The 12,728-nt window shown below is 46.6% G+C and overlaps 1 protein-coding gene across 2 annotated transcripts in view; it reads left to right on the top strand.

The window, feature by feature from the left end:
• ptprga (protein tyrosine phosphatase receptor type Ga) overlaps positions 1–12,728 on the top strand; it is a 197,928-nt gene that overhangs the window by 167,024 nt on the left and 18,176 nt on the right. Inside the window, exons 13-15 of one of the 2 annotated variants that reach the window (XM_036530207.1) lie at positions 2,980–3,118; positions 7,268–7,306; positions 8,078–8,169. In XM_036530207.1, the coding sequence (XP_036386100.1) occupies positions 2,980–3,118; positions 7,268–7,306; positions 8,078–8,169 (270 nt within the window). The remainder of the gene's footprint in view (positions 1–2,979; positions 3,119–7,267; positions 7,307–8,077; positions 8,170–12,728) is intronic. The other variant, XM_036530206.1, reaches the window with a different exon arrangement.

The raw sequence follows: 12,728 nt of genomic DNA on the forward strand, positions 1-12,728 counted from the left end.
CACTCACACACCTGCAGATGGGAGGACTGATGGCTGAAGCAGCTGTGTTAATGATGAAAGGCTCTGGTCTTCACGTGTGTGACTGATGAAGTGCTCCATTTTGTGGTTGTCACCCTCCCTGTGACCCAGCCCTTCCATCTGCCATATCTGCTGTTTTTTTCTCCCTTTGTTAGACAAGCCATGTGTTAAAGTAGCGAATGAGACAGAACTCTGAGATTAAAAAGCACTTAGCGAGACTTGGAAGCCGTCCGATCGTAAAGATAATGTTAGAGAAGAGCGCCTGATCTGTGACCAGCGGTCATGTTGGCGGAGTTGGGTGCTGTCCAGTGGAAGGGACACAAATGAGGTTGGGCTCTCCTGGCAACAGTTAGGGATAACAGTTGGTTCCGGGAGGGTCTGGGGCCAGCATGTGGGGAGGCTTAAAATCCAACGCACCCACCATACTCTGGCCATCATCCAAAGAAGTCCCAGAATCACAGGCATCTCTCCCACTCCTCAGCTAGTCTGTGTGTTCAGTTACCAGCACACCACTGCAGTGGCTCCGGCTCCATGCTGATACAGTGTACAGTATATTGTTTATGATGAATGGAGAATAATGCAGACTGGTGTGTAAAAGCCCACTGTCAATACAGGGTGGATTGATGCTTTGGACGCGTTCTCCAGAATGCACTTAATGCCTCTGGACTGAGTGTGTAGATGAAGTAGCCGTGGGTTGCTTGCGTTTCTGCTTATGTGAGGTATACCCAGACCAAGACTGTCTTTGTACTGATACTCTGCTTTAACAAAAATGAATGGACGTCTTCTTCATTTATGCTGAGTCATGCTTATGATGCCCAATTTGAAATATTATCCTTTAGGGAAAGAAATGAAGGAATACACTGAGATAGACTGTCAAAATACATTTTGCAGAGAACAATCCTTAACTTTAGCTACAAACAGTATCCATAGGTCACATGATGTGGCTACATAATTCAATATGACAGCCTTTCTTCCACTTTTACAAAGAAAAAAAGAAATTCCAATGAATCAACGATAAGGCATGAAGCACATGAATATTGGCTGCAACAATGGACTTTTTGGTGAGTTTTTGTGCTGTATTGAGTGATTTCTCAATATTCTTCAGTATGAGTCAGAATCTTCGTGCGTCTCATGGCACAAAGAACATTTTTGTCTTTTACACTTCAGACATAGTGGATTCAGGTGCTGCTTATATTTGGCCCTGAAATTGCTGCTTGTAGCCATATTCTGTCATATTTCTGTTGATTTGGGAAAATACTTTACCTGTTGGCGTTTTACTCTTTTAATGGAAAGCTAAAAAGCATTTATTGTCAAACACTTTTTTGATATTAGCATGTCTGAACATATTTTTTGTCAGACTTTATGATCTGTTGGAGGATACATGCATGGAGTAAAAGAGTTTCAGACAGCTTTGGAAAGATTTGGAAGGGTATTTCTTTCACAAAATAGTGATGTTTGGGAGGATTCTGGAATATGGAAAATACCAGTTATGACAATTAAATACAGAAGTACACAAACCAGTAAGGTATTAATTGAACTCTTGTTTGGTTGTATATCATGGTCTTTGAACACAGAGTCGGCCAGTGCACTTAAGAGTACACACAGGTAGTGTCTCATATTCACCATTGCGTGTCCCGATATCCAGTATATAAGCCTGCTGTGTGCCTCTTCTCAGTTTTACGTGGGCCATCTGTAATCATAATCATTCCCTCTCATCTCAATCCCCTTGTGTTCTCCTGCCATTCTGTCTTCTTCTCTTTCTATTCCCCTTCACTCTTTCTCTCTCCCTTCCGTCTACCTCCTAGAGCTCCCTCTTTCAATCCTCCTCCTTCCCTCCATTCTTTCCTTCTCTTTTTCTCTCCTCACACTACCCTCCACAGCCTCACATTCACTCTTTGTTTCTTCCTTCTTCCCTCCACTTCCACACATTCCCTCTCTTTTTCTCTCCTGCCTCTTCCCCAAACTTCCATGCATTCTCTCTCTCTCTCTCTCTCTCTCACCTACCCCCTTCCTCTACCTCCACGTGTTCCTTCTTTCTCCTTCGTTCCCTCTCTTCAGTCCCAGGCGTTTCCCCCCTTGCTCCTGTCCTTAGTGGGCTGCTGGCCTACTTTCAGACCCGGAGAGATGAGCGCAGAGCAGAGACACAGCTGCGGGGAGAGCTCTGCTCCATTTTTAGCTCTCCGGCGGAGTGAGAACGGCTCGCCTGCCTGTGTGTGTGTGTGTGTGTGCGCCTGTGTCCCTGTGCTTCCGGCCACGTTTAGCTCGCGTGAGGCTGAGAGACGCAGCCGCTCTCGGCAGGTGATTGGGTTCTGTGCATCCTGTGGCGTTTTGTGGACCTCGGGCGTCAGCTCTCCGTTTGTGCACTGCAGCCCAGCCAGTCATGGTGGTGACGGGGGCCCCCTTGTTCACCCTCTAGCTCGTCATAGCGATGGGAACCTGGAATTGCACTGGGACACCAGGCTGGGGTAGGTGCAGTGGCAGGCTGTGACCGGGTCAGGGTGGATGTGCTTAACTGCATTTAAGCTATTGCTGTGTGTGGGTGGCAGGGTGCTTTGCAAGGTTGATTCTCCCGGAACTGCAATGCTGTCTGCAGACTCCGTGAAACAACGCGTGTGTAATGTAGAACAGACGCAGGCAGCTGCGTGTTGCCCTGATACGCGATACAACAATGTTATTCGGATTATGTGTGTAATAATGCGCCTGCCACCCGACCAGCTCGACCTCGGCACTTACAAGCCCCAAGGCCAAAGTGAACATAAAGCGAATGCATTTTTTTTCTCCGATGGTTGTCGTTTAATTGCTTCTTGGGAGCGAAGCACAACAGTGTGCTTAAGGCGTCTGCTTTAGTTTATACTCAGGGAGTCTGGAACATGGGTGGAAAATGGCTGTCTGCTGTCAGTGTTGATGTTAATCTGCCGTCTCGACCCGAGCTGACCCCGCTGGTGTCTCCCCCACCCACAGAGAGGAACAGCATCTCCAACATGACCAGGAATCCCACCCAAGGCTCCAGCAAGGTGGAGTGGATCATCCCTCTGGTGGTGGTGTCTGCCCTCACCTTCGTCTGCCTCGTGCTCCTGCTGGCTGTGCTCGTGTACTGGAGGTGAGTGAGTGCCGCTGCCTCTGTCCACCAGCCGCCGTTTCCCATCCACCCGTGGTCCTGCCATCTCAGGCTTCAGGCTTGTTATGGCTCTGGGTAGCACTATTGGGACTGGATGTTCTGGTAAACAGAAAGTAAACATTTTTGTAGTTTTGTAGGCCCAAATTTAGCCGGGCTGCCATGGCGTTTTGCCCATCACTTTGAGTAAGCAGGGTGTAAATTTTCTCCATGCTTACGCGTTATCATGAGTTTGGCAGTACCTGAGAAGAACAAAAACTAAGAGCTGGAAAAAGGGAACATTTCTTAAATACCTTCCTTGAAGTTAAGGGCAATGGGCCATAGCTGAGCCACGGCTGCAGTGTCATTAGGAAGGCATTTTGACACACAGATATGTGTCTGTGTGTGTGTGCATGTGTGTGCGTGTGTGCGCGTGTGCAGTTGGGATGCCTGTCGTTTGGCTGGTGGCACTCTGGGAGAGAGCTGACGGCAGGTTAAAGGTGTGTGATTATATTGTGGTGACAGTAAGTGAGACAGAGAACGGTGACTGCCGTCCTCCGGGACACGTTATTTAGCCATTACTGTCAGTGTGGCTGTAAAGGTCTGTTTCCATGGCCGTTTCTCCAGCGGACTGCACTGTGCTGTCCTCTGAAACTCCACTTTACATGATTTACTGCCCTCGAAAAGACACAGCACAAAGGCATTGGAATGAAGCCGGAGGAAGGGGAAGAAGTTGGGGTGGTACAGAGCCCTTGTGTGTGGACTCTTCAGTTTTCACTTTCCAAGTGGCCCAACCCCCCCCCCCCCCCCCTTCTTCCCTCAATTGCTTTCATGGCCACCAATACACAACTGCCAATTAACATTGGCCCTAACTAAACCCTTCAACAACCCCTCCCCCTTGCCCCCAAAGCCCCCTCCCCCTCAATAGAGCCCTGGAGGTATGACAGACCATCTGCCAGCCTTCATGGAGCTCTGATGGAACACTGAGAGCAACAGCGATGGATGGGGGAGGATATACCCCTCCCCCCACCCCTCCATGAGACTCACGTTGAGTGGTGGCCCCTGAAGGCCACACTGAACCAGGGGTCCCCCTGCTGCCTGTTCATTTGTTAGCACCAGGCATGAAGATCAGCCATGTATGTAATTAAAATAAACAAACACACATGCACTTACACACAGAAGCACATGTATACACATAAATGCACACATGCATACACACACAAGCATGCACACCCATGTACATATGCATGCGCACGCACACACACACACACACATGATAGATGAGCAATACTATAGTTCAATGGGCAATTATTAGCCAGCGCAGTGTATGTATTATTTATTTATGCAATTGTTTGCATACTTAACTGAAGGTGTTTTGCGTAGTAGCAGATTTGAAACACAAAGACTGCCAGTTTGATTTCCAGGTGGGGCACTGTTGTTGTACCATTGGGCATGGTACTGTTAACAAGGTACTTACTTTGCCTCAGTAGATACAATTGCTAACAAGTAAATATAGTAAGCTATGTAAGTGTCTTTGGATGAGAGCATCTGCTGAGCAAACATAGTATAATATGTTTGGTTTACGTGTTAACATTATTTAAAAGCTTGCAGTGCTGTTGTTCCTGGTTGGATCGTTTGGACAAAAAATTGACAAAAAACAATGGTGAGTTTGAAAAGAAAAAAACAGAAACGACCTTCAGCAGCTACAAAGCTGTGGTGGAGGAACACAACAGAATGTCAGTGTGAAGTCTTGTAGAGGGATCTGAGGGTTCCATGCCTGACCCAGCTGTTCTGCTCAACCACTGGCACAGGCATTCACGCTTCAGTTCCCACCCTAATGAGCTGCGTTGCATTCTGGGAGCTTGCATCACATGATCAAGGGTGCAAGGATTCCTTTAGAACCTCATTTCACTGTGTGTCAGGGGTGGGGGGTGAGGGGGCCACGTCTGGTGTAGTTGTGGGGGGATATCAGAATTCTGGAGTCGTGTGTTACCATGGCAGCCATACCCCCCTACTGAAGTCCCTCAGGGCAGCTGAGCAGAATGGACAAGAATGGCCTGCCCTCATTACCCACAGAAACAGGAGCTGCCTCTGCCTCTGAGTGCCCTGTGTCTCTCTCTTACACACACATACACACACACTACACCACCTTTTCACCCTCACACTACCCCCTTTTACCTCTCACTCTCTGCAAACACACACACACACACACACACACACACACACACAGAGAGAGAGAGAGAGAGAGAGACTGCACCTTCTCTTCACACACTGGACGAGACCCACACTCCCTACTTTGCCAGATGTCTCCCAGAACACATTCACTCTCGCAGTAAGTTGGCTCCAACATTTAGAACTTTTGCCGTTTAGTACAGGACTGGATGGAACAGTCGCTGGCATGAAAAAGCAGCTTCCTCTCAGGTTGATTAAAGCATGCACGATGGAAATAGCAAGGATAAATTTCTGTACAAGACCACTGATTTCATTTCCACTGGGCAACAGTGGAGCATAACAGTTAAATAAATGGCCTAAGATCTTGAAGGTTGCGGGTTTGATTCCCAAATAGGCTGTTGTCCAATGTGTGAGGTACTTTGCCTGATTTAGCAGTTGTGTGAATGGGTAATGTGTCTAAAATGTAGACGCTGTAAGCATTTAAGGGTGTTTGTCAAGGAAATAAATATTTTTGAGAGTAGTTTAGAAAAAATCTGCTTCTCTGGCTGGTGAGAGGTTATATAAATTATGCACTGTGTATACTGTGACATGAAATATGCCAAAAAACAGGTTGAACAACAACAGTTCCCAGGTTGCAGTATTCAGTATGAGTTGACTCATTTACAGCTCCCTCCTCCTCACTCTCTGCCCAGTGTAGGACTGTGGGATTGATGCCAGTATGACATCACTAAAGATTTTACGCATGCAGCAGTGTTTTCGTTGACACCTCTGTGGGTTACTTCATCTGAGTTCTAACTGCCATGTAGACATGTACACACACAAACACACACACACTTATCATCAAGACAATATATTGATAATGAAAGACACCAGGTTGGATATCAGAGTTTGCCTGTCTTGTTATCGAGCACAGATCATACTCTTCTCAGTCTAAAACCAGAGTACAGTCTCTCAGGCATGTCTTTTTGCCCCAACTTCCGGATTTCCAAAAGTCGGTGCGCCGGATTGATTAGTTTCCCATTGTTTCTGGGGAAGGCAGCTCCAAAGAGGCTTATGTAAACTCTGAGTCTCTGGGGCCTCAGAGGGACTCTTACAAGAGGGGCTGCTGCTCTAATTACACGACTAGACAGGGAAAGATTAGCCCCCACTGCACTGAGCTAACATTGGGTCTGAGGTTCACTTGCATTGATGGCCTGACCTCAGTGCAGCGGGGTGCTTCTCCTCCCAGTGTCTGCCCTGCGTGGGTTTTCCTCATCCCGCTGTGATCCGTGGGGAATCCCCAGCCTTGCCAGTCCCTGTGGTCTTGGTCCTCACTCCCCAGAGTCTGATTGCACAGTGTTATGGTTGTAAACACATGTCCGAACTGTAATTAATAAATAAATGCCCCAGTAATGTGTTGTGCAAAAGCAGGTACTGTGCAAACCCCCCGCATTAATCTTCTGTGTTTGACATGTTGTGTTATAGGTTGTAGGTTTTTGTTAAAAAGGGAGAGAACAAAGGGAAGCAGTGGTGTGTTGATGAGGCAGGGGGAGGTGGCGGGAGCAGGTGCAGGAGGCAAAAGGGGAGTGTCACGGAATGGTAATCTTATTCAGGAGCAACTGGCCCCTTCCCCCTGCTAACACAGAATCCCTCCCCTTGTCAAGGGAATAATGCTGGGTCGATCCAGGATCAGCAAACTATACTTTTTTTTCTAACTCCCAGACAGTGTGTACAGAAAGTGGGAGATGATGTAGGATCAGTGCTGGGGGGCACTGGCGGTCTGCAGCGAGGCAGCGAGAGAGGCAGCCGGAGGGGAGGCTCGTTATCCATGCAGCGCCGGCCTCTGACGGGTCATTAGCAGCAGCAGGGGGCAGTGACGCAGCGCGGGGCAGGCCCGCCCCCGCCTCCCTCCCTCCCCTCCCCTGTCCTGCCTCGCTCTCTCAGCTGCGCCATGCAGACGCTGCTGGCTGCTCTCCCCTCTCGCGTGCTCCCTCGCCGCTCCAGGATGGCCAGCCTGTGCTCCCTGCTCTGCGTGAAATACAGGTAGGAAAGGGAGAGCGCTGCACCCCGGGGGCAGAAGGGGAGGCCGCGGTGCGCCGCTCCCGTTCGCGGTGGAGCGCGGGGGGGGGTCCGGCCGCACTCCGCCTCCGCTCTCTTACCTATCGATTATCTCCACACCGCTCCTTCCCCCCCCCCCCCCCCCCCCCCCCCCCCCCCCCCCTCGCAGTGGCTGCATTTCACTTTTTGTTTGGTGCACGTCTTGCAACAGCAGTGAGAGATCTGGAGTTTGGACTGTTGTGCAATGCTGTTCTATTGGAAGTGGATGCAATTAGCACTTGCTTACACGACTGTTTCTTTTTGTTCTGCCCAGCTTAAAAAAACACATATGTGAGAAGACTTTGAGGTGATATTTGCCTTTCAGCTTGGTTATCAGAGGACCCTCTGCTGTGTCTGTCTGTCAAGTATGTCCCTGCTGGGGTATGAGTGTATGTGTGTGTGAGACAGCGAACACCAGTATTTTGAAACTGTCACATTGAAGGAATTGAGGTAGATTGAGGTATCACCTCATGTAGTATGTAGCAATGTAGCATATCTTGTATATCTGTAGGACCAAAATATACACGTGTGCATATTGGTATGTGTGCACCATGTGGAACTGAACCTGTCATAAGGAGTTCAAAGTACACCCATGAGTCAGTCATGAGTTCTTAAGGCCATCTGTGTTTACTTTTAGGGGGATTATCACCTGTGGGGCTGGTGCTTTGTTCATTATTCATGAGGTGTCTGTATGCCTGCTCTCTCTGGGCTCTGCAGGAGGTGTTTCCAGACGGCTCATTTCTACGTGGAGGACAGCAGCTCACCAAGAGTAGTCCCCAATGAGAGTATCCCAATCATCCCCATTCCAGGTGAGCCCGTCCCCACAGGACCAAGGGGGATGGGGTGAGATTGAGAGGGGGGAGATGGGAGGGGCAAAGGCAGGGAAGGGGTTGGGTTGAAAGGCCTAGGAGGAGGGGCCAGTGGCTAGTGAGGAGGCAAAATGAGGTCTTGGGGGGAGGGTTTTGGGAGGGGCCATCGAAGTCAGGGCCAGAGGTACGGGTGGTTTCAGGGGTATGGGAGGGGCCAGGTATAGTGGAAATGCCAGGAGTAGGGCAGGGAAGCATCCTGGGACAGGGGGCAGCGGAGGGGCCAGGGGAGAGGTGTCACTACACCACCTAGCTCTTCTCCTGTTCCATGGAGAGCCTATAGCTATCAATAATGGATACAGCGCTGACCTTTAGAGCTGTGAATCTACATGTGATCATGTACCTTACCTCTGATGTGTAACTGTGCATATGTGTCTGTTTTCTAGTGTCTACTGTCTACTGTCTTCTGGTGTTGGTCCTTAGTTAAATGTGTATGTTTATGCATTTAAAGCCAGTGTTTTGTGTTGGTAGTAAGTGTATTAAGCAGTATAGCGTAACTGGAAAGGGACTTTTCTGTTTTGGTAGTGTTTTCACGCCTGGCACCTCTACTGAGGTGGTTGGTGGCTCTATTCTGTAGTAAAATAAACTGAACATATACCACATTATTAGGACAAAAATGATGTCTGTCAGCAACAGATATGTACTACACACTGCTTCCACTTTCATGGAATTTAATGCTTTCATTTTATCTTATTCCCAAATCTGAGCCAGTGTGTCAGTACAATATTCTGAGAATGTTATTTCCATGTGACATGACTCTTTCCATGTGACATGCTCCCTTCTCATCAAAATAGTGCACTTTAAAGCTAAATCCGTGTAGGCAAAAATTGTGTTACTTTTGCCTCTAGCAATTCTGTTCCATTTCTCCATGCTTTGTTACTGTGACTGTCCTTGTGTCACATCTAATATTGTATTCTCAGTGTATGTCAATGCAGAAATGGACAATGGCTGTTCTGCATGGCTTATGTCTAGCTTTCTCTTTCTCCAGTCCCCTCCTGTGTTTTACTGAATGCAGGGTCAATTCTTTTTTTCGTTTTTTAGTCAATATACTTTGCGTAGTTCATGTAGACTTGCACAAAAAAATCGATCTGTACTTAATCCGAGTCTGTAATCCTTTCACTGGGCCGCTAGTACAAGCTTTCAAAGAGAACTGAAAATGGGCACTAATCTCACTCATAAATGAGTCTCAGCCTGCTTGCTTAGCAAAATGTGTCCCCATGACCAGTCATTTTCACCCTCCGCCTAAAAGCTTTTTTTGGAAAGTCTCACATTGCCTGTGAAATAGTGGAATCAGAGATGATTCACTGATAGTTTTTTTTAGGGCACATTATTCAGATTACTGATTGACGTACTTGACAAGATGTACTAGTTATGTACATAATAATATTAACATAATGGTCTATGTACGGTAATATATGCAGGACTGTTTCATTTACATGCTAATCGGTATTGAATGCAAATGCTAGGGCATTAAATGGTGCTCCTCCATAGTGACAAAACAAAGATTCTGAGGTCAAGTGGAAAGGTTGATTCTGATGTCGATCATTCTTGATTTAAAAAACATAATAACAAATTATAAGCCCCAATATTAACTGTGAAATTTTCTCTGTGAATTTGGTGGGGAAATCTTGGAAGACAAAAAACCCACTTATGTCTGTGTGGCGTCTACATACAGTAAATTAAGCGCTTTAAAACTGGAACCTTTAAACAGTAAAATTGATTGGCTCAGGCAGCTCTAGTTTTAATAGGGCAAAGCTGGTGATTGCAGTTTTATCTCCATGGCCTAAACTCGTTCTGCTGCTGTAGTTAAACGGTGGCTGTTGTCATTATCGACTATCCATCTGGGGTTTGTTTTATTTATAGTCTTTACTTTAGACTTTACACTGTCTCTCCCCTTTCAGAAATGATTTGTCATATCTCAACATGTGAAAAGTGCCGGTATTAGCAGTGAATGGGCAACAGGAGGGAAGCTTTTAAAGCCCGTGTTACTGCACCGTGTGTATGTGTCTCAGATTTTGGTAATGATTCCTAGAATGTGAAAATCCATCATCGCATTGACTTTAACTTGAAAGGGGCTTTAAAGACAATCTCCAGTGGTAGGGAAGTGGAAGTGCAGGTTCATTTCCAGAAAGAGCACCCGGAGAGTTGCAGTGTCAGTAAAAAAAAAAATATATATATATATATATATATACACATATATATATACACGTATATGTAAAGTATATATGTCCAGCCCACGCCTGCCTTTGAGTAGCGTTATAATTTTAGCGTTGCAATTTTAATTTTGTGAGTATGGCTTCCGTATTAATGTTAGCTAGCTAGCTAATTATAATGCATTCTCCGTGTGCTGTCTATACAAGGAAGCTTTGTTTGGCAGTGATTTGTATGTAACACAGAGCACAGCCCTCCTTAGTAAGAAAGTATAATAGTATATAATATCTGCATGAGAGACCTTCTATTTATTACACCAGTGTGGATAACAGTATATGTTGATCATTTGAGCTTGTCCAAAATAAATATGCAGGGGAAAGGCTGAATGACCTTCTGGGTAACCTGGGTACCTTTCCTGGGTACCTTCCCTCTGAAGAGTTTGCAAATTATGAACGGGTTAAAGGGCTTTTCTTTCAGGGCTGGGCTCTTCCAAATCCACTTTCGTATTGACGCCCTGCCCGAGTGTTTACTGGTGAATTCAGTGGCGTGCTGAGCGTGCAGTCATCACCCTGGGCTCAGCTGGTGTTGTTCCCAGACAGAGGTGAAGGGCTGTTAATGCTTGTTTGTGAGCACGGGTCGCTTAGGGTTTGTGACTGCTGTCTGGTGTTCACTGTCCGTTTATGCCTGAGGGCAAAGCAAGGTTCAGTCGAAGGTCTCGTCTCAGCTGGTACAGAACCAGGAAGACAAAAACAAGGGATATTAAACGCGAGAGGGACTGACTCTGCAGTGGGCTGTTCTTGTGTATCTAACTGGTGCCTTGATTCACTCCAATTGACCATTACCTCCCATTCACATCTGCATGTCTGCACTGGCCAGATGTTGGCGCAGCGCCAGTAGTCACGGTAACAGGCCTTGTGTAGGCAGCACAAAGCTTCCATCTTGGCTCAGTAAATTGGAGTTGATGGCCTTGATATTGAACAGCCCCTCCTCAAAGGACCTTATTTACCAACTCAATTTGGTCCCTTATTCTCAATTATTGTCTGGCCAGCATTGTCATTTGCGTGTGACATTGCAAATCAGCGCCTGCGTGACAAAGACTTAACGTGTTTGCTTTTAAAGTGAATCTGTGACAAGGGCTTGAAAAAACTTTTTAAAATTCCTATTCTGATAAGAGTTTTTGAAGCAGGGGAAATGAGATGTAGTTGCTGCAGTGTCTTTTGTAATAAAAGTGAATTGTTCCCTGTGTGTGTGTAGCTGTCAGGCCATAATCAAATGCCTTACAGTATCTGCAGAAAAAAATGCAAGGGACTGTGGCCCTATTCTGTTCCGTTCCAGACGAGGCCATAAATTTTGTGGACTGAACCTAATTTCTTTTTGTGTGACAACGGTTTTGTTTTCTAGCTTGCCATATACTTACCTAATGTTGCATCCGCATGTTGAAGGCTATAAGTCTTTTGCTTGGTTTTGTACATTTTAATAGCTAGGGTTTACAGTACACTCATATCAGCCTAAAACTGCATGACAGCTTCAGTGGAGGTTTATATTTGTGTGTAGAATTGTGCGTTTGCAACTCTGGAAGTTTGCACTTTGGCTATACATCGCTTTTGTTCATATACATGCACACACTATCTATCTATATCTATATATGTGTCACTATCTATATATCTGTGTGTGTGTGTATGTGTGTCATATATGGTTGTGTCTACTTGTAGTATAGCTTCTTTGTTCTGTTTGTCTGTATGTGGTATATCTGGTTGTGTCTGTGTTTGCCTATCTGTCTACTTGTGGTATAGTTATGCGTGTGTCTCTCTGTCTGCATGTGTTATATCTAGTTTGTGTGTGTGTGTGTGTGTGTGTCTGTGTCTGTCTGTATATGTGTGTCTGTGTCTGCATGTGGTATATCTGGCTGTGGTTACAGCTCCAGATGGACTGATGAATGGCAGATTGAAAGCTAGGATCCTTGGCTCTTCAGAGGCTGTGGGTCAGAAGCTGAAGTTGAGTCAGTGGGCAGTGGAGCTCTGTTTAACTGCTGGAGTAGTGGTGAAATGCTGGAGAGGAGAGATTATACTGAGACGCACGGCCACAGGCCAGACATTGCTCAGATCGCTTCATTTAAAATTCGGCGTCATGAACGGAAATTGGAAAATTTCCACGTGACCCCTTGAATGAGGGGTCAGCCGAGTGAAGAGGTAATGACATTCATTTCAGCGGTCGTTGTGTTAAGCTGTCACGACTGCGAGTCGCCCCGCCGTACTTTGCAAACGCGTCCCTCATGGGCTCTCCCCACCGGAGCGGGACAGTGGGACGCTACAGAAACACTGTGAAGCTGTTTGTTCTGCGTCCTCAGGCGT

Source organism: Megalops cyprinoides, chromosome 6 (assembly GCF_013368585.1).
Source record: "Megalops cyprinoides isolate fMegCyp1 chromosome 6, fMegCyp1.pri, whole genome shotgun sequence".
In the NCBI taxonomy this organism is placed as follows: Eukaryota; Metazoa; Chordata; class Actinopteri; order Elopiformes; family Megalopidae; genus Megalops; species Megalops cyprinoides.